General features: G+C 33.6%; 2 protein-coding genes and 1 non-coding gene across 4 annotated transcripts; 1 reads left to right on the forward strand and 2 right to left on the reverse strand.

Moving 5' to 3' along the window:
- Window positions 1-340: 340 nt before the first annotated feature.
- On the reverse strand, window positions 341-5,468 carry LOC100260429 (potassium transporter 3). Its single transcript, XM_010660241.3, has 9 exons — window positions 5,394-5,468; window positions 4,151-4,394; window positions 3,801-4,049; window positions 3,650-3,700; window positions 2,573-2,833; window positions 2,434-2,486; window positions 2,241-2,355; window positions 1,657-1,911; window positions 341-1,556 (listed from the first exon to the last, which is right to left on the reverse strand). Exons 1-9 carry the CDS (start codon window positions 5,394-5,396, stop codon window positions 442-444), a joined length of 2,346 nt encoding a protein of 781 aa, XP_010658543.1. The 5' UTR covers window positions 5,397-5,468; the 3' UTR covers window positions 341-441.
- Window positions 2,067-2,138, forward strand: TRNAG-UCC (transfer RNA glycine (anticodon UCC)). Its single transcript has one exon. It is a non-coding gene; the product is annotated as a tRNA-Gly (tRNA).
- A 1,832-nt stretch (window positions 5,469-7,300) lies between the features above and the next one.
- Window positions 7,301-16,595, reverse strand: LOC100265650 (calcium-dependent protein kinase 1). Of its 2 annotated transcripts, XM_010660258.3 has the most exons (9): window positions 15,728-16,595; window positions 12,606-12,749; window positions 11,975-12,127; window positions 11,028-11,140; window positions 10,748-10,915; window positions 10,455-10,582; window positions 10,213-10,312; window positions 7,763-7,864; window positions 7,301-7,580 (listed from the first exon to the last, which is right to left on the reverse strand). In XM_010660258.3, exons 1-8 carry the CDS (start codon window positions 16,422-16,424, stop codon window positions 7,781-7,783), a joined length of 1,587 nt encoding a protein of 528 aa, XP_010658560.1. In that variant the 5' UTR covers window positions 16,425-16,595; the 3' UTR covers window positions 7,301-7,580; window positions 7,763-7,780. The 2 variants fall into 2 exon arrangements, with proteins under 2 accessions (XP_010658560.1, XP_002272270.1); XM_002272234.5 differs by having other exon boundaries at window positions 7,301-7,864.
- Window positions 16,596-22,482: the final 5,887 nt, after the last annotated feature.

A 22,482-nucleotide genomic window follows, 5' to 3' on the forward strand; every position in this document is an offset into this window, starting at 1 on the left:
CTGTCCCATGGAATCAATCACAGAAAGTTGCAGATACATTTCCTGATTGCTTTACGACCACTTGTATACTTTATACTCTTTCTTTTGTATTCGGTCACATTTATTTATATTTGTCTCACTAATTTATTTATTCATACAATAATATCAAATTGTAAGTAGGTACTTTTTTAAAAATAAAAAAGAAAATATTTATATTTATATTTATTTCACTTTGTCATTGTTATATTTATCTTTAAAATATAATTATTAGAATACAAAAAAAAAAAAAAATTAGGGAAAAATTTAATGATAGTATAAAGAATGTCAGTCATTAAAAAATATGAAAAATATGAAGAGTGAAGGAAGCAAATTAGAGGAATTTAAAGAATGCCCATCTCTGTCATGAAATCAATAAATTAAGCATTACAAAATGTACCATGGATGCAAAAAGCTTGAGCAACCCTAGACATAATAGTTCATCCCTGCCATGATCAAGCTGATGTGGGGAATGTGCAGGGCCACACCTGGGGATCTGCAGTTTCTACGCAAGAAAGAGTAGGCTACATCCACAGCCAACTTCTTCAAGAACGATGAGTTTCTTCTCGCCTTTATATAGGAATGCCCTATCACATATGCCACTTCTGCATGCTTCGCTTCCACAAGCTCCAGCAGCTCTTCTTTCACGTGTGGGTGCTTGTAGTTTTTGTCCAGCAGCTGGTACCGCACATGCCGCCTGCGGCTCAGATGGGCTGGTACTTCCTGCTCGTACAAGGCCTGGAGTCTCCGCAGAGTGGCCGACTTGCTACTGCTCAGAGCGGCGGAACCGGTCCAGCTGCTGCTTCCGCTGCCGTAGCTTTCTCCCAGATTAGCAGATTCTGACATTACCATTCTCATTCCGGTCTTCTCAGAGGTCCTCACGACTGCCAGTCTGCCATCCACCGACCCATCTGGGGTTCTCGAGCCTTCTGATTCCAGTTGAATGAACTCCGCTATGCTCATCACCAGGTTGTACTCAAAATCTTCGTTACTCTTATGGACATCTTTGTAACCATATCGGATAATGCATCTGTACATCTGATAAGCTTTGGGTCCAATCCGGCCGATGAGGTAGCGCTCCTTATGAGAGATGTAAGGGACGTGAATGGTCTTGATGCAGACGAAGACGATGACCTGGTAGAAGGATGGCAAGTTGGTGAGGAAATGGGAAAATGTGGCTGGTACCCCAGTTGCCAATTCAGTGTAGATGACGCCTATACCGGGAGTCCTGATAATCCCAAGACTGGGGCCAAGTGAGAGAATCCTTTTCATGGGTATCCTGTTCTGTTGATCAGATAAATACTTCCGCCTGCTGCCATAGTGCCACACATACATAACAGCAAGGAAGACTGAAGACAACATGATTGGAAGCCACCCACCCCTATGGATTCTCATATAAGAAGATGAAAGGAAGATAATCTCCATTGATCCAAATAACAGTAGGAATGACAGGGCAAGCACGAGAGTCTTATGCCACACCAGGGTAATGGCCAGTGTCATCAACAATGTTGTCACCAATGTCACACTCATATACGCAATCCCTGATATTAAAGGCATCATAATCTTGAGGGACAGGGGCCATATAATTAATTAACATTTTGATTAAAAAATTAAGGTATGTTGTAACCAAGGAGGGCTTACCATAGGCATTTCCCATGAGGGTTGTGTCTCCAAAACCAAGTGTGACAGTCAGAATGAGTATCATAAGGATCCAGTTTATCTCTGGAATGTAGATCTTACCATGGATCCATCTTGATGTGTGTACAATCTTGACACGAGGGAAACATCCTAATGCCTGACATTGTTGAACAATTGAGAACGTCTCGGAGATTGCCGCCTGACTGGCAACAATCCCAGTTGAAATTGCAAGAACAAAAACTGGCCAGAACAAGGGCTCTACAAAAATGGCAACAACACTCTGTAAAACAGTTGATATGGTGATTGGTTCAAATATATAACATTTTATATGAAGTAGGGGCAGGTGCAAGTCATGAGAGTTTTGAAGAAATTATAAATGATTTAATTGCTTTAAGAGTTGAAACAACAAGAAGGCGTTTGTAGTCCAACGGTTAGGATAATTGCCTTCCAAGCAATAGACCCGGGTTCGACTCCCGGCAAACGCATGAGAGACTTCTCCTTTTTAATTTTCCTCTGATAACATTTTTTTATTCCCTCTGATAACAATTTTTAGAGCATCTATTAATGTGCGATTTTTAGTTTTTTACCTGGTACAGAAGCATAGAAGCTTATATCTACTGCAGAAAAGTTCTTTGAAAGAAATGCAGCCTGCCCCGTGTATTGAAGCATTAGACACGGGTAAATGACAACAAAAAATGCAACCTGCAATTATGACAAACCAGTAATATGAGAAAAAGAAAACAACATCAACCACCTGCTGATGGCATTGACTCAACATACCCTCATGGATGTAGCTGTGAATTGGCCAAGGTCTGCAAACATAGCTTCAGTTCCTGGAAATGAAAAGAAACATCTACATAAATCCAGAAATAGTAAAGCTGAATGAACAAGATGTCAATAGATTTTGACTGCCAGTCACCAGTAATACATAGAAAAATTCCTCCAAGGGAGATCCATCCATCTTTTCCCGTGTTCCTGAAGAACTTGTAAATGTAGTAGGGCGAAAGAGCCTGGTAAATTCTTGGGTTCCACTTGGTGATATTGTAGATGCCGAGAAGGGCAACAGACAGCAACCACAGGAGCACAATGGGTGCAAATGTGATGCCCACCCTGTGGGTGCCATGGTGCTGCCGGACGATAAGACAAACCAATACAAAGCAGGTGATAGCAACCACCATTCCTGTGTAATCATAGAGCTGAAAATAACTTGAATGACGATATAAGGAATACTAGGATTTCTGTATATAGGAAGAAAAAAAGGTTCCAAAAACTCTCCCCCATTAAAAATTAAAAACAACAGAAACAGAGAGAGAGAGAGAGAGCCAAACAATTCCAATGCACTTTACTTCTATTATACTCAACATTGTACTATTTTTTTTCTGTCTCCAAGATATATCAGCAAATGGTTTGGAAGCTTACAAAACGAATTGATGCCTACAGTAGCAGTGTCGAAAAGTTTTTTTCTTCTGTTAATTGGAGAGTAAATATTAAGCGTCTACAGATCTCTATCCAGAAAAATTGACCATGTTATTCTCCCTCTCGTAGTGTACAAGAGACCTCAGAGACCATGTTATTCTCACTTATACCTTATAGTTTATAAGTGATCTATAGATTACTTTCTTTTCTATGAATTCAGGTTCCACCCATATCATTGTTCATGGGCAGCCATACAAGAGACCTCGGTATTGTAGATGCTATTCTCTCTCTTCCATTCTGTGGGTTTTTGGCTTCCTAGTGCAATCCATGCATTGCATCTGGATCTCTGCCAAAGATGGCATTCAATAGGTTTCCAACACTCTGCAAGTACTTTTTAGGTGTCATTATATATGTACAACATATTTTGTTCCTCTTTTCTCATCAAATTTAACACAATCCTATTTCTAACAGATGAGTTCAAGAGTGCTTTAAGTATGATAAGGGTTTTGGTTCTATATTCAAGAGCATTAGACTTTAAATAAACCAATCATTCTTTTTTTTCCCCCCCTATAAAACTCACTGTCATCTGCATTCTTGACTCGAACTTTCAGCCCTTCAATGGATGACAAAACTGCAAAAGATTAAATATGCCTCAGCATGGGCATGAGAAGATGAGATGAATGAAACTCTCCAGGTTTTGGATTCAAAAAGATCAAAGACAGTTCAGTTACCAGTAATTGAAGGAGTGATGACACCAATAGCTATCACCATAGAAGCACCAAACAAAACTACAAGGAGTAAGCCAGTCCTTGTGTTTTTATGTTTCTCAACATATCTTTTGAATACAGAGGGAGGTATGTTCCTATTCGAGTAACGTGGACTAAAATACGTAGAAAGGTCCTCATCTGCTGCTTGATGATTAGGAAGCAAACAAAGCTTTGCATGTCTGCAGAGAAGCGAGTATAAAGCGAAAGTTCCTCCTGTTAATGACCCCATCAATGATGGCCACAAACCCATCAACTAGGGAAATAAAAACATGAAAGTTCTTGTAACATTCTTAAGAAAAATTCTTAGTTCTTACCTTCACCATTATCATCTACACTCAACATGATGACAACATACTTGAACAATGGAAGGAGCATGAAAGTCCAAAAGATCAAAGAACATGCCCCAAACACTGCATCTTCAGTTTGATAATGTTGCAGCCAACCAGAGAATGTAATTTTATACACATAAAGCGGGGAAGTACTCAAGCTGCCAAACACAATCCCCAAACTCTGGTATGCTAAAAGAAGAACACGCTTGTGTTGATTCCTAATTTGGGCCTGCTTGAACAGAAAACAAACATGTAATCCATTGCTTCCAAGCTCAATAGAAATATACACAGCATTTTAGGGCTGAAAACCGTAAAATCTTAGATACTAAAAGAGCAGCACATTTATGAGATGATGCCTTAATGCCCAGAGTTCCATAGGAATTCTACATCCTGCTCACCCATGATAAGGAAAAAGAAAAACACTAGATTTTACACGCTATAGAGACAAAATCAATATAAATACTAAGACAACTTAATCTTTCGATTAGCCACCAAATTTCATCTGATCTTAGTTCCGTTGGGATATAGTATTGACATTGTGTTTGTCCATACTCAATGACCCTTAACTCTCTAAAGTAGCCCGCGGCAACAGATACCCTTTTTCTCCACATTCTTCCTAGACTTTTCTATAATTCATAAGAATATCATATATTCCCATTTGAAATGGTTAGTGCCAAACAGCACTTCACCATCCTAGTATATCGCCGACATTTTGTTTGTACGTATGCCTCAATGACCTTTGAATTTCTAAAGTTTCCTACAGCGTATACACCACAGCATTCTTCATAGATTTTTTGACAGTTCATAATAAGTATCATACTTTTCCACTTTAAATTCCTAATGCTAACAACACTATCTGCAATTTTCCGTATTCTTTTTCACATAGACTTTTGATACAGATCCACATCAATTCATTTGAACAATACAGATCCCACATTTTTTTCCCCTTCAATCAAGAACAAAAATATGAATAATCACACAAGCAAATGAAAACTGATTTTCCAAGATGAAGCCCAAGCAAAAGAAATTCAGTGCTCGATCGGGAAAAACAATTCAATGCAAAAAAACAGAAAACGAATCAGCCCCCGTTTGGTTTCTCGGAAAAGAACATGCTGGGAAATGGCCATCATTCTCAAGCCATTCAAGCAATTTTCTTGTCCTTACTCTGATCCGAAATTTTCCCCTAGAACCAAAGGGAGAATTAGGGTTAGGGTTTTGAGTTGAATACCATGGGTGGTTTGAAGGAGAGAGAACTAGAGAAGTCTGTATCAATGTGAAGGTCTTGGAAATCCAACCATGGGAAAATGAGAATTATATATAGGTAACGGTTTCGTTGTAACTGACCCACATCTCCAGCGTCTTTTCTTGTGGGCCTGACTTGGTACAAAGGAACGAGTTAATGGGCCCATTTTGCGTTATTGGTGGATCTTATGAGTACAGCCCATCATAGGCCCATATACGAAAAAATAATTAAAATGGTAATGACAGTGATTATAAAACATATTTCTAACATTTTTAATATTTAATAAAAATTTCGAAGTGTTATACATGTTAGAAACACTTCCTACAATTACTGTCAAACACACTCTTAGCCTCCTAATGAATTTTAGGGCATACTCTTCAAAATTCAACGTCTATTTTAAGAATGATTCTCACAAAAATGATATTTTTGTTGTACTACTTGTGTGACATTTTTTTATAAACTTATAGAGAGTTTTTTAGTATTTAGATATTAACTAAAAAAAATTACTTATGATATTGTTTTTTGTAATATGTTATATAAGAAAAAATTTATTTTTGAAATAAAAATCTATTGAAAAAAATTATTTTATGTAATTTTCTAAAGTTTTAAAAACGCTTGAAAATTATTTTTTCATATATTTAATTTTTATTAAAAAAACATTTTGAAATATTAGAAACTCCTAATCCCCTACAATTACTCTCGGATGGATTTTACTTCCCATTGATTCAAATAAACGGGTTGGTAGATTTTACTATTTTCTATTTTCTGTAACACTTTCTAGGCTTGAGGTTATGTTTGATTTTTATAACTTAAAAGCATTTAGAAGAGAGAAAAAAAAAAAAGATTGAAGAGAAATGATTGTCTTATGAGTCTGATGAGATGTTATGAAAAAATGTAAGGGAAAAAAAATTAAATTTATATTTGGTTTTAGGAAAATTTTAAAAGAAAGAAAAATAAGATTAAAGAAATAATTTCTGATATCTAGTTATATAATAATAATTTACTAGAAGTTCATACATTTTCAGATTATATAAGAAAAGTAAAATAAGATAAATGGTTTAAAAACATGTTAAAATTTATTTTTTACCTTTTTCTATTTTTTTAAAAATTTCTTTTCCTGATATTTCCTCTTCAATTTTTTTTGGAACCAAATATATGGTATATGGAGAAAATAAATATTTGAAAAATATTTCTCATCAATTTAAAAAAACCCATCTGTAATCCTCGCTTATAATGTAAATTCAATGGGATGAATTACATCACAATAATATTGAATAAGATGAATATCATGAATAACAATATCTAAGTCCCAAACAATAGAAAGTTTTAAAAACCTATCCTCACTTTTATTTAGGAAAAAACTTTTATGACTTTTATCTCTTTTTTCCTTCAACATTCTTTTTTAGTGAACTCGTCTCAAAACAAGTAACCAAAAACACTATATGTTTTTCCACCAAAACATTCTTCAAGAACTATTTTTCCACCAAATTCCAAGACCTTCACATGGTACATGCAACTCGCAAGAACTACAAAATTTGGACCCCTCGTCAACCTCGACAAGAAATAAGGCAAAAAATTGCAAATCTTCCACGCCAACTTGGAACTTTTCCAGTACTAACAGTTGTCTGTTTGATTAAGATGTGTACGATGAATTGATTTCAAGCTGTTTGAATCTAAGCTAGTTCAAAGCTGCTTCAGCCACGATTCATAAACCCCCTTCAAGCCTGCTAATCGTTCCAAAATTAGCCTGTCAATAATGAACCTTCCACTGAGCTCGAATCAAACTATCTGGGCTTCACTTTCCGGGCAATGGCAATAGCATGATCAGCCAAGTGAATTTATGACACTCCCTTTCTATCAAACTCAGCAGGCAATTCCAAGGAACCAAGCAATAAGTTGAAAGTAAATATTACGAATATAATTGGCAAAGTTACATACCCTTGTATAATTTACATAAACCATGTCCCTCAGAATGGCAGAAATATGCAAACAAAATAAGAAAAAAAAATTGTAAACTACAAATTCACCATTTTCTGTCCTTTATTGTTGGGAGGTTGGGTGTGGATGGGAAGGTCCTGGCGGCGCTGTAATACATGCTCTAACATCGTTACAGAAGCTCACATTTAGCACCTAAAAATGAATTTGCTTCACTACAAAAACAGTGTAATTATCCTGCAAAATCATGGCAAACTCACACATTTCCGGGTAAAAGGCAGGCACAACAAATCATAACTTCAAAGAACCTTTCATAGTCCTGTTTAGCTAATATGAGATAAAGATGTGATCTAAGCTGCATCACGGCCCAGTCACATCAACAAACTAGTTGAGAGATAATTCAACCCAGCAAAACATACCAGCTCGATGGGATGACCTCATTTCCGACGTCTGTTTGTGATCAAATCCGGGTTTCCTTTCCTCATCATAGCTGCAAACTCTTCATAGTTGATTCTTCCATCCTACAAAAGAAGCAGGGAACACATTATTTGTGGAACAGTCTGTTTATCGTAAATCTTTTATATTTATATCTCGAAAAGGAGCGTGCAGAACATGTATCAGCACATGTTCCATGATCTTCGCCTATCAAAACAAAATAGAAGTAAAAATATGGCATTGTCATCAAGCTCATGCAGAATATGAAATGAAGGGGGTGTCCACATGGCAATGCTGCTTTCAGAAAAATTCTTGTCCATTAAAACAAAGGGCATCTGTTTCTTTCAATTTTAAGGAGTTTCTGAGTTTGTTATAAGCAGAGAACCAATCTTATCCGATGCTCTAATTTTCTCCCATCTATGAAAACGAGGGAAATTTTCCATGAAAACAAAGATTCTCTCAATAATTAACTCCCAGAGACCTGTCAAAATGTATCAGTATTTTGTAACCCCACACCATTTATCATTATAGCTATGAGTCATCAAAATAGGAGTTCTGTCAGCAATATGAGAAGAAATAGAAAAAGAATGATTGCTAAATATGGTCAGTTAAATCACTCCTTAACAGGAACCATGCTCATGACCTCCATGGAGAAATTTCTCAACTGCCATATACAAAAAATGACCACAGACCTTGACTAACAATACCTGTTTCACCCCTTCCATTTAATGTTAATGTGTCTGGTATTTTGGTACTTTACATCTATACACACACACACACTCACAGAGAGAGAGAGAGAGAGGGATTAGAAGTAAAGCATACTCCAAGCATTACAGCGAGTATGAGATGGATTCTGTTATGTTTTACAGTGGTTTCTGGCCCTTTGAACAAAAGCCAGCTCATCTCAGCAGGAAGGGAGGAGGATCTGGAACAATTCCCATGCTGTTTGGTTGTGATGTCCGTATTTAGCTGCTGATTTTTTGGGCTTGTCCTTGGGGGCTGCATCTAAGTCATCTTTGGCATGGGACTCTGTTGAGGAGACATTCATGAAGATGTTGGCCTTTTGGAAGACACAATACTAGTAAAAAATGGTAGACTCACAATCGAAAGTACCCTTTCTTGTCTCTCCATTTACTATATGTCCTCTATAATGATGTCAAGAAAGGTAAGTAGACTTAAAAGTTGAAGAGATTTCCAATGAGAGGGTAATTCTATTGTTCAACAAATTCATCTGGTTTGGTGAGAAACAGTTTGCTTCAAAATGGATAAGGGCAGTTTGGGTTATTAGAAGGCCCTTGATCCTTAAAAGAGCTTTGCTTGGAAAGTGGCTCTAGAGATTTGTTAGCAAGAGGGACAATTGATGGAGAAAATTTATAATGGGAAAATATGATGAATTGGAGGGACAGGGTTGTAGCATGAAAGTAGGGAGAGGGTTATATGGAGCAAGCCTCAAGAACAAAATCAGAAATGGTTGGAGTAACTTCTCCAAAATATGCATATCAGTAGGGCATAGACTGAGGACCAAGTTTTGGGGTGATATTTAGTTTGGGCATACCCCTTGGTAATTCACTTTCAGTGTTGTTTATCACATCAGGTCACAGAGATGCTAGGGTGGCACACTGTTGAATTATAAGACATGGTTGGACATTAGTTAATAGGTGTTCCCTGTGTAAGTGAAAGGAGGAGACTGATTCATACTTGATCTATTATGGATGAGTTTCTAGTTTGTGTTCTTTGACTCTTAGGTGGTCTACCTGTTTGGGGTGTCTTGGGCTCTTTCATAGGTAGCAAGACCAACATTGCTTGACTGGCATCAGGTTCAAGGGTTAGAGATGTAAGGTGGTATAGAACATGGCCACTTTGTGTTTGCTTTTCACAATTTGGTAAAAGAGGAATAAGAGATTTTCGAAGGTTTGGAGCAATCTTTGTTGGTGAAAGATTAGTTTATAAGAACTCTTTTCTTGTGGTTTAAACTTTAAAGGTGTATTGATGAAGGGTAATTTGATCATTTTAGACTTTATTGGTAGTTTAGGATTGTGTTAAATTAGTTGTTTTGTATTTTTCTTTCTTTTGTTGGTCTGGTGGGCCTCATGTGGTTCTTGTGCACTTGGGTTATGCCCCCTCTTTTGGTTTGGTGCCTTTACCACTGATATTTTCTTTGTTTTTGCCTATATTGGATCACAACCCTCTTTTGGTTAGGTGCCTCTACTATTGATATTTTTATTTGTCTACCATAGAAAATAAGTAAATTATGACATAACATGATAAAGAGCAGTCCCAAATTAGGCATGTATTGCAACCATATCTCTAACTAGCCAACTTCCATTAATTTCTATTGGTATTCCGGCAAGCATATAATCATGTTTAATGAGAATGGTAGGTCAGAAATAAGATTGTTTCTTACTAACATAAAAGAAGAAAATTAAAAACATACGTGATCTGTGTCAACTTCTGCAATGATCTCCTTTATTGTTTTTTCATCACCCATATTATACCTCTTTAGGGCATGCTCCAATTCTTCCATTGTAATATACCTAACAATGAGAAGCAGGAAACAAACCAAAAACTTAGAAATCAGTATCATTAGACTATTTACAACAAGATGGGAATACAGTTATTATAATTATGTAATCATTAAGAGATAAGAATAAATTGGAGTCCAGGAGGGAAGTTTACCCGCTTTTGTCCTTGTCAAAATATTCAAAAGCCCTATATAAGTGGTCCTCTCTTTCCATTCTATTCATATGCATTGTGGCTGATATAAACTCGATGTAATCAATTGTTCCATTTCCATCCACATCAGCCTGAAAAAGGAACCAATCTTGTTATTTTACTTGAGCCATGGACAGATCATCAAAATGCTAAGGTGTACAAACAAGTGTAACATATCTGGCAGCAGCCACAGAAGAAATCAACTGCAAGAATACAAACACATTCACATAGCAAATACATAAGAGAGGAGAAAATACCGCTTCCATCAACTGCCTCACTTCAGATTCAGAAAGCTTGGTACCCAATTTTGGAAGACCATTTTTCAACTCCTCATAAGTAATTGTTCCACTGTTATCAGTGTCCATGGATTTGAACATCTCCTTCAAGCCTATGATTTCTTCTTCAGAAAGATTTTCTGCAATTACCTGGAAGGAAAAGAAGTAGAATTCCTATTATGATTCTAGGAGCAGTGGAGGTGGGAGCAGGAGCAACAGGAATAGTACATGTATTAGTAGTAGTGGAAGTGGATATTCTTACCTTTAGAGCCACTTTCTTGAGTTTGTTCATGGCCCTGAACTGCTTCACTCTAGTTAAGACAGCAATATCAATGGGCTTATCAGATGCCCCATCTTCTTTCATCCATGGATGATCTGTATCACATTTATGGTGCTTCAGATAGATTCACAAGAAAGAAACTCCATGGAATGGGAACAAATGACATATACAGAAATGCATGAATGCGTATTTCCACAAAGGGCATTTGAATTGAAGTATTCTTGGCTCTAGAGAAGAAAAAATATATTGACTTCCTAACCCTTCATGGTATAGAAGACATAGTCCACAGTTGTTTAGTTGACACTCGCTATACAAATGATAACTAAGAGATACTAAGCCACATATTGACAAGATTTTAGATGATAATTATTACGAAGCCCCACTCATTCAGCTTCACATATTCTTCTGATGGTCCCAACAAATGTGGTGTATTAGATGGCTAGATCAGTTTGGGCAAATTTAATGCTTAGGAAATTGATTTATTTGTCACTTCTAACTAACCGATCCTACAAGCAGGAGGGAAGAATTCCACACAATCTCCATGACACAATCCCAACTATAGACTCAGAGGATCACATTAGGTTTTTCCTTTTTTCTTAAAGCAACTTTGAACCTTCAAAACATTAACATGCTCCATATGCATAGCAGCAAAAGGGCACTTCATGTATTTCATATACCAGTACAACATTACTCTAAAATATTTAGCATATAGCCAACTTCAGTATCATGCATTAGGCACACAACACTGTGCCCTTTATAATGGAAAGCAGATCTGTAATTTAGTGCATCTTCTCTTTTTTTCCTTTTTGGTAATATAGATACAACAGAATGAGGATTTTTCAGAGTCATTGTTTTAGAAACCTTGAGGCCATTCTTAGTTCCGACAAACAAATTCATATCTATACAGTTTTTGCATGGTTGAAACTTACTCAGGACATCAATTGCAGTAAGTCTTTCTTTAGGATCAGCACGTAGCATCTTCTTCACAAGATCTTTAGCACTATTTGATATGGAAGGCCAAGGATCTGACGAGAAATCAATATGTCCTCGTAGAATAGTGTCAAAGATACTCTGCTCATTCTCTGCATATGAATGACAAGTGAAAAAGAGAATATTTTATGTGATAGACTTTAATCAGCAACATTTAGATTGATTATCTGAAATAGAAAAGAAAAATAAAAATAAAAAGGAAAAGAAAAAGAGTGTAAAAAATTGACAAATCCGAACATTGTCATATTTTAACCACCCCAAAGCTCATACTGTATACTTTCTTATTGTTCATAAAAAAAACAGTTTGGTTAATGGGAGTAAGTGGAAGAAGAATAAAACAAAAATAATGCAAAACTTCTAATATGCTGTTTGTATCAGTTTACTTTGTATTCACATTATAATTATTAGCATTTCAAGTTTTAGCTCTATATCACATAGGAAAGTCCTCCACTTAGTGTGATTCTTTGCCCCCTTCCTGGAAAAGGATGAACTAATGACAATAATCACAAGGATAAGCTCAAAGATAGTAGTGAACTCCAAAGTCTCCTTATTAACAAATAAAAAACATACCTCCCCAGAATGGTGGGACCCCACTAAGTAGAATGAACAGTATCACCCCTGCACTCCAAATATCAGCCTCAGCTCCATAACTTCGGCGCAACACTTCGGGAGCTACGTAATATGCACTCCCAACTAGGTCTTTAAATACATCTCCTGCATTCACACAGAGCATCTAAGTTCAAAACCATCACAATGAACACCACCCCCAAAAATGTTGAGAAAAAAAATGGTAATGAGGCATGCCAGTAACCTTTAATAACCAATCACATGAAACAAGAAAAATGAGAATGAAAACTATAAACTGAAAAATAACATTAACTAGTATAAACAAAAAAATTTGGCATCCATAAGGTGCTTGTAGGTGGTTTACAGAAAATGTCATATTGATAATGAGGGGGCAAAAGATAGATAGTGAGAGGGCTGGAGCAGGAAGCAGAAACAACTTCAAATAGAAGTTCAAACAAGTCAAACAATTAATCCATTACTAATATATGTATATATATATTTTTTTTGATCAATAATCCATTACTAATATATTGAATACCAGAATGAACAAATTAACAGGAATTTTTGGTTATTTCTCTCACAAACAGTATCAAAGCTGCTTCTGATTTTGGATGTGCTCAAAACCTGAGGTTTAAATATTTTAAAAGTAAAATGGTCTAAGCAGGCAAATTTTGAGGAGAGAAAAAAGGATTTTGTAAAAATTAATCCACTCTTAGCACATTATCAATCTTAGATGAGCTTGAGCTTGTAAATCATCAGTTTTCTTTTTAACAGCTTTGTTGTGATATATGATGAATTCACAGTTCCTCTAGGTCTCTGTGCCTCTTAGTAACTCCTTAAAGGATGATATATCAAGTCCCCAATTGTAGCTGAAAAATAAAAAAGCACAAAAAATTACAGCTGTCACACATCATTAGACAATGCAGAAAGAATAATTACTAAAACTTACAACAGATACGTGAGCTTATGCAATGGGTTTTGTGGTTGTCAAGATGCCTAGGTGGTCACCGAGAAAAAACAAAGGTATTTAGAATCAAGCATGACCTAAGAGATGTCCAGCTAGAGCATTAATGTGCAGTCTTTATATAAAGATGATCCAGCAATAACAAAGCATTCCAAAAGGTTTTCTATGATCAAGACAACAATATCAAAGGAGAGGGGACTTCTTCCCTGCCACCAATACCTCCACAATACCAGGACAGCTGCCATCATCACCAATAATCATCTCCCATCACCATGAGCACCGCCATCGATTTGTTGGGATTCAATATATTCATTCACATTGTTTCTCATCCCATAAGGAGAAATCTACCATGGCATGTCACCTTATGATATTTTATGGAGATACTTGCACGCAAAATTGTGGGCGCATGTACGAATTTATATGAGTCAACTTGATTAAGGACATTGTATTTAACTTTGGAGTCATCCATCCTGGACATGTTTAGATGTATGTGAATCATTTAAGATGAATATGATGTCCGATAAACTGACATGTAAAGTTTGAGGTCCCATTAATGATGACTAGAGGTGCCACCACATACGATGTCAATGCATATTACCAAAAACTTAAGAAACTGTATGTGACGTGGAATTTAACAAGTGAAAGAGAGTGAGAAGCAATTCAAAAATTAAGAGATGTAGGGATAAGATAGGGTAAATTTCATGAGTATCATTTGTCTCTATGAGACTAATGGAGAGAACAAGTTTCAAAGAGCTCTTTGCTATACAATTATATAGGGAGATGGAAGCAATGTCCCACTATAAACAGCCTCATTTCTTTAACTTTTATAGGTAAATAAAAGATTAAATTAATAAGCAATAAACAAAAATAGGATGCAAAAAATGGACTCCTTGCACAAAGCACCCAAACAAAAAGGAAAAAAGTGCAAAAATGGACTCCTTGCATTACACATAAATAAAATCTATAAGAGACTTTTTTTTTATCCTTTACAGTTTTACTGGTCCTACACAAGCAAAATCTTCATTAGCAAGTTTTGCTGCAGTCACCCTGACCACACTCAACCATTGAAGATTCCTTGTTTTTTCTCTTTCATAAAGACCAAAACAAAAAAATTAGAGCCTCATTTCTCAGATATGACCGGACAACTGTAGCCAGGGAATATATTTGTTTTTTTCAATAAATATTGAATATAATTGACTCCCAGCTTGAATTTAACTTGGGTTTTAAAAAAACAATGATGCCTAAAATGTATCATTTGCATACAACTGTCCGTTTGTCTTTCCACCCTATCCATTTTTTTTACTACTTCCAAAAATATCTTTATTTTTAGGTGGCTTTAAAAAAAATGTAAAGTTTGAATATGTTCAAATTAATGAAATCAAACTAGAAATTGACACAAAGTGTCACTTAGATTTTAGATTTCAGATAAAGTTCTTCTTATATTCAGACAAAATACCAAAAAAAAAGACTTAAATAACAAATGAAAGTTTCTAAAAGAAAAAAAACAGGGGCTAGTCACTAGAAAATAAGAGTTAAATAACAAATGAAAACTTCAGACAAAAAAAACAATCAGGGCCTAGTCACTAGAAGCTTTGAAGCACATTTATACAAGCTGCCTTAAACAAATCAGATAGCTAAAATTGTCACGGTACATATTCCGAGAGGGTTCTTTCTGGGCGTATATCTTAAGAATCTAATGCTTTCTGAAGAATCCAATAAAAGAGAACAAACTTCTAAGGTCGCTCCACTGTTTGAGGAGGATGTCCATTATTATATCATAACACATCTCAAATTTAACACGAGTGGAAAGTTCCCTCACATTTTCCTAACCAACAAAAGAACAGACAAAATGGAACAAATTGTGTACATTTTACAGTCCATCCAAATGATTGGAGAGGTATTAATCTGTTATGCAAAATTATTCATATAGAAGTAATAGACTTGTTGTTGAAGGGAAAAAATAATAATAATAATAATAATAAGGACCATTCCACTAACAACAAATAACGTGTATGATGGAGAATCTGAGGCACGTTCATCCCAGAATTTCAAGTTCCGAATCCTCACTACCAAATTCATCAAATGAACTTCAATTTCAACTCAATCAAAAGCTCCAATTTCACATTTAACAAAGCATAAACAAGAGACAAGAATCACACACCTGGTTTAAAGAAGACCGAAAGTCCAAAATCCGTGGCCTTCAACGGCGAATCCTCCGCAGTACTCAGGAACAAAAAGTTTTCAGGCTTCAAATCCCTATGCATCACTCCCATGGTATGGCAGTTGTGAACCACCGTCACGATCTGCCGACACAACGCCGCCGCGGCCCGCTCCGAGTAATGACCTTTAGCGATGATCCGATCAAATAGCTCGCCGCCGGCGCAGAGCTCCATCACCAGATTCACAGAGTGTCGATCCTCGTAGGCGCCCTTGAGCTCCACGATATTGCGGTGCCCGGTCAGGTGGTGCATGATCTGCACCTCCCTCCGCACATCCTCGATGTCATCGCGGTTCACCAGCTTCCTCGTCGCGATCGATTTGCAGGCGAATTGCTCCTTCGTTTCCTTATGCGTCACCAGGTAGGTCACACCAAACTGCCCCCGGCCCAGCTCGCGCCCAAAAATGTAGGTTTGTCGAACATCCTCCATCGGCCGGCCGAGTACTCGACCGTTGCCTGCAAGAGGGCGATGGACGACAGGGGCGGCCGTCCTAGGCGGCGGAGGGGGGGAAGGGGAGGGAGGGCGCACGTTGAGGCCATTGGAAGAGTGAGCATGAGATGAGGGGCGTACACCACCATCTCGACCGGCGTTTATCTGAAACTGCGTGTCGCCGGACGGCAGTCCGTTGCAGTTACCCATTTTGACGACAGAGTGTTGGGAGTCAGCGGAAGAAAGAGTGCTGTGTAGATGGAAGCGGGTCTGGTCCCAAGGGGAGGAGTATAAAATGACTAAAATACCCTCATCCTAGAAAAGTAGGAAAAATTAAAATCACGCGAGAATCGTGCATTTTATTTATCCCGCTACACATGCCGCCTGAGGCCGGCCGCGGCATTCAATTGATATTAATAATATTACGTGTTTGTTTGGAAATTATTATTAAAAATAATTTTTTGTTATTTTAAAATTAAAAAGTTATTTTTAATTTGAAAATATATATTTCTTAAAATTTTAACTAAAATTGGTATTTTAAAAGTCTATTCTAAAAAAGGTAAAATAGATTGTTTTTATAAAGTATTTACTATTTTCATATTTCTGTTTTTATAATTTTTAAAGAAATAATTAAGACAGTCCAAAATTTTGAAAAAAAAAGTAAGTATTATAATATTTTATTATATATTTATATTTAAGAAGTAAAAATATTGAAACTTAGAATTTCTTTAGTTTAAAATTTAAATATGGTATTTTTGTAAATAAATATGGTATTTCTTTAGTTACATTTATTTTTAAATTTTATAATAAATAAAATTATCCTAGATTTTTTTTCCTTCCATCTTAAAAAGAAAAAAAAAAGAACTTAGGAAAAGGAAAAGAAAGATGATGAACAGGATGAACAAAGATTTTGAGTTTGGGAAGAAATAAGGATGTGTTTGTAATTTCATATAATTAATTTTATTCAAAGAACTTATATTTTAAAAAAGAACTTAATATGAAAAGCTAATAAATGTTGCTTCTTACATAGCTCTATTTTGGCTTACATAAGAAGGTTTTTTCATATTTAATAAGTTTTTTTTTTATCATATTAATATTATTTTTAAAAAATAATGATTTTGACTTCAATTTTAACTTTTAATTAAAACAAAAAACAAAAAGTTATCACAAACAAGACTTTAAAAGTCAATTTAAACTAAATTGACTATTTTATAGAGTTGATGGACCCTTTAAGAACATTGTTGAAGTCAAATACAAACTTGAAGAACTTAATATTAACTTGATAGACAATCCACAAATGTATGTGGATCAGGGATAAGAATCGTAAAGTACTTAGTATTGGCTACTACACTGATTAAATATTCATATTTGAGTTGAACCTCACCCAACTATTTATAATATGAGTATTAAATCATCCGGTATAAGTATCATCATATTTTGATTATAAATGTTCAATAAAAAAATATCATACAAAATATCTAAATTCCAATTAATATATATATATATTGGATTTTTTTAAATGAAATCTTACCCATAATCTTCCATCAATCATAGGAATAATGTTAGACTTTCTTAAATGGATCCAAAAATCAGGCTCGTAATATTTTAGGATTTCCATTGATCTAGTTTTCCTTTTTAATTGTCATTAACAATCATAAATTATGACATTGATTTTGTAATGGGTGAAGTAAATATAAATAGAGAATTTTCGTGATTAGGTCTTTGAGCATTCGATCTATTCAAACATATATATACCATTGTTTGAGATTGATTAAGGTTTTAAAAACACTTCAACCAATCTAATTTGATTTTTGGATTCCCAAACCATAAATGGTTGGAGGTATGTTTCGATTGTTCCTTTATTTCCACATGCTATTAAAGTTTTAAGTATGATTTAGATTGGTAATATATGCTTTTTGGGCATGTTTAGATTGGTTTTAGCTTTAATATACAAATGATTTCAAATCTAAATATTGGTATCATTGCATTTTGAGTATAAATGCTCAAACAAAAAGAAATTAAGCAAAATATATGTATGGGTGCTAAAATCGTAGTATAAATATCATTACATCTTTTGATAAAAATAAAAATAAAAATCATAACAAAAAATAATTTCAAATAAATGCATTTGTTGGGAATTGAATCCAAGTATATTGCTTCAAAGGAAATTATCTTAACTGCTGAATTATGAACACTTCCTTAGAGGTATTAAAAAGTTTTTACTCTCTCAAATTTTAAATTTTTTAAATGATTGTTAATGGTACATACTTTTTGTATATAGTTACTACTTTTATATAAGATTATTACTATTTTTTGTTTTTAAACACAAAAAAATATGAAATATATTAAAATGACACATGAATAAGAAGAAAAATGTAATGAATTGGAGAAATTAAAATAAAATTTACATACAAATTTAATACTTAATTTGGAACCATTAGTACTTCAGCTTTTCCTAATCTCTTCTACCACGTAGCACTTATATCGCTAATAAATTATGTTAGGATTTTACTTATATCAACCTAATATAATCACCTTTAAGGAGGTGAATAGGATGATGACTACCTTTTGTAATTTTAAACTATATGAATGCAAGTGACAAATATATGTAATTATAAAAAAAAAAATTACATATAAAATAAAAAATATAGGAAAGAAAGAATGCGAACTCAAGATTTTATAGTAGTTCAATGCAACCTAACATACATCCCCTGTACTCAAGCTCCTAATTGAGTGAAATGTCTTCTACCTTCTTACACTTGGATTACTAAGAGTGTGTTTGATAGTGATTATAGGAAATATTTAACATTTGTAACACTAGAAATTTTCATCCTTCAAGTATTTAAAAATGCTAAAAACACTTCCTATAATCAGTACCAGATGTGCGTTTGGAGTGATTCTAAAAAACGTTTCTAACATTTTTAACAATTGAATGCTAATTTTTTTTTAAGTTTTATAAATATTAAAAGCGTTTCCTAAAATCACTACCAAACAGGTGCTAAGTTTCAATGAAACTTTACAATTTTTTACACCTTCAAATTTTAAATTTTTAAAAAATGATTGTTAAGGATAAAAGATAAATACATACTTTTTGTATAAAATTTCATAAATAAGAAGAAAAATGTTATTGAGATGGAGAAATTAAAATAAAATTTCCATTCATGCATATTTGAGTAGTAAGATAATTTAAGTATGAATATTTTAACAAAAGAATGTGAAATAAAATATCTATATATGGGTTATAATTCATTTAACCATTCATGATTCAAAGTGTTAAGCAATCTATCAAATAAACAAAATCTATACGAGAGTTGGAATCATAATTTTTCTTTTCTTCTTTTCATTTCAATTTATAGAAAACAAATATGATAATTAAAGAAATGTGGTTTTGCACCAAATTTTGGTGCAACTCGGGTCTCATTACTTCTATTCACTTTATACTCCTCTCTTTTGTCTCACTTTCATGACATATGAAGTGACTACTTTATAGAGTGGACGAACTCTTTATGAAAGTTGTCGGTCAATAGAGACCCAACAAACCCAATCTAAACTTAATAGACAATCTACATATGTTTGTTAATGGGGGATTTGAATTGTGAAGTACTTATAATCAACTACTATGCCAATAAAACATCCATAAGTTCTAGTATCATTGAAATTTGCATACAAATATTGAAATAAAAAAAATTAATTAAGAAAAATTCTATACAAATCATCACAATATATAATATCATTATGTTATATTTCACATGCCGGGAGTTAAACCCGGGTCTATTGCTTGGAAGGCAATTATCCTAACCGTTGGACTACAAACGCTTCCTTAGAGGTATGGAAAAATTACTTACTCCTTCAAATTTTAAAATTTATTAAAATGATTGTTAAGGATAAAAGGTAAATACATAATATTTTCACAAAGTTTTTACTTTTTATATACAATAATTACTAAAACATAAAATATATCCAAAGGACACGTAAATAAGAAGAAAAAAAATTACTGAGTTAGAGAAATGAAAATAAAAATTCCATTCATGTACATTTTAGTAGTTAATTAGTTCGAGTTTGAATATTTTAATAAATAAAAAAATGATCCAAACTATCTATATACATAAGTATTCATGATTTGGAGTTTTAAGCAATTCATGGAATAAATAAAATCTATGTGAATATTAGAATCTTAATTTTTATTTCCTTTTCCATTCAATTTAAAGAAATCAAATATGACAATTCAAGAAATGTGACTCTGCACCAAACTTTTGAGCATCATGTGTGCCATTACTTTGATTCACTTCATATTTCTCTCTCTCATCTCAAATTTCATGGTATATGGAGTGACAAATTTACAAAGCGAATGAACTTTTTATGAAAGCCATCAGTGAATATAAACCAAACAAACTCAATATAAACTTGGTGGAAAATTATCATATGTTTGTTGATGAGGGGTATGAATTGTGAAGTACTTATCATGAGCTGCTACACCAGTTAAACATCCATGTTCGAGTTCAACAATTCATAATTATAAGTGTTAAATGATGAAGTATAAGTATTATTATATTTTTAGTATGATGGTTCGAAGAAAAGATATAAATCCAAATATAAAAAAAAATAAAAATTCAAATATTAATATCTTTGTATTTTGTGTATCTAAATATTGGTATCATTGTATTTTGAGTACAAATGTTAAAACAAAAAATTAATAATCAAGCAAAATTCTATACAAATCATAACATATTTGCATGCGTTTACCGGGAGTCGAACCCAGTTCTATTGTTTGGAAGGCAATTATCCTAACTGTTGGACTACAAACGCTTGAATATCTATCTTGCTTTATTTAGTTTTACAAAAATAAATGAATATAAAAATATTAATATGATATATATAAAAATATTAATATGAAACGTAAAAAAGTATTAATTTGATATGTAAAAAAACTATTAATTTGATATATGAAAAAAATATTTATTTAAGAGAGAAGTACTACATAATTAATGAAGGAAATTAAAAATTTGTTAAACTCTTTAAAATGATTACTAAATAATCATTTGGAAATCATTATGTTAAAAATCATTAACTTTATTTTATAAAATATTATTAGAACATGCTTTTTTTGTCTATATCCAAATATTAAGGGTTTATTTCATAATTGTTTTGGAAAATAGTTCTCAAAAATTCATTTTGGAGTACAATTCTTAGAAACAATTCTTAATTATTTTTAGAAATAAAATTTTGTTTAGAAACTCAAATATGAAAAATAAATTTTCTTGACTTATTCTTTATGAAGGTATGTTATATGTTAATTATGTACAATGCAAATTTTTTCAAAAATATTCTCCATGTTTTTAATTATCCCTTAGAATACTTTATCAAAAATAATTGAAACACTTTAAATTTATTCTTAAAAAAAAATGCTTTTATAATAAATTCTTGAAAAGATTATTTTCTCTTGACTGATGGTCAAACATGTTTTCAAAGTTAGAAAATACATGTCTTAAGTTGTAATGACTTGCTCCCTCCCATTAGATATTATTTACTTTGAACCTAATGAATTTTGTGACTTTAAAACAAGTCTATGGGAATACGAAAAATTTACTATACATATAGTGTCGAAAACTTCTTCCATGGGATTGTTAAACCAATGAAACTTTAGAATGTTGTATTTTATCGGATTATAGTTCTAATAACATTCTATACTAATCTACTTTCTCTTTTATAGATATTGTCTACTCTAATAGATCATCGGGACTTTAAAACATATTCATATAATTAAAAGAAACTCACTATATATATCATAGTTTTAAAAAAGAATCACTTATGAATATTCTATACCTATAAGATTAAGAAACTCATTATAGAAAACAATTTTCAAGAAGAATCGTTTATCCGATGTAGGATATCTATAAGTGATTCATTTTGAAAATTTCTTTTTATCAAATGTTTATGCATATTAGAAAAAAGAAAAAAGAAAAAAGAAACTTGTTTTCAAAAACGGTTTCAAACATACATGAAGTAATTCTAGATAAGACATGTGTTTCCTATGTATAAGAAATTCTCTATTTCCTACATACTAAAAATGGTTTAATAAAAACGACTCCAAAGAGAAAGGGACCGTCTTACCATCAAAATGATGCCAATAATGGATTTATGGGTATCTATCATTTAGGCACCCCACTTCACAGTGGCCCTGAAATAGTATAGTTTAGATCCCTCCATTATCCACTCTTCTCCATCAAGCATTCTCTATAATGGAATGGTTTTCACATGTGCAAAAGGA

Source organism: Vitis vinifera, chromosome 2 (assembly GCF_030704535.1).
Source record: "Vitis vinifera cultivar Pinot Noir 40024 chromosome 2, ASM3070453v1".
In the NCBI taxonomy this organism is placed as follows: domain Eukaryota; kingdom Viridiplantae; phylum Streptophyta; class Magnoliopsida; order Vitales; family Vitaceae; genus Vitis; species Vitis vinifera.

Coding starts and splice junctions, on each gene's coding strand:
- LOC100260429 (XM_010660241.3), bottom strand. Junction 4,050..4,150: donor TGTAGATGATAATGGTGAAG/GTAAGAACTAAG, acceptor GGTCATTAACAG/GAGGAACTTTCGCTTTATAC. Junction 1,912..2,240: donor CTTCTATGCTTCTGTACCAG/GTAAAAAACTAA, acceptor CCATTTTTGTAG/AGCCCTTGTTCTGGCCAGTT.
- LOC100265650 (XM_010660258.3), bottom strand. CDS start 16,424: ATGGGTAACTGCAACGGACTGCCGTCCGGCGACACGCAGTTTCAGATA. Junction 12,750..15,727: donor TTCGGTCTTCTTTAAACCAG/GTGTGTGATTCT, acceptor GTGTGAATGCAG/GAGATGTATTTAAAGACCTA. Junction 7,865..10,212: donor CAGAAGTTGACACAGATCAC/GTATGTTTTTAA, acceptor CTTCTTTTGTAG/GATGGAAGAATCAACTATGA.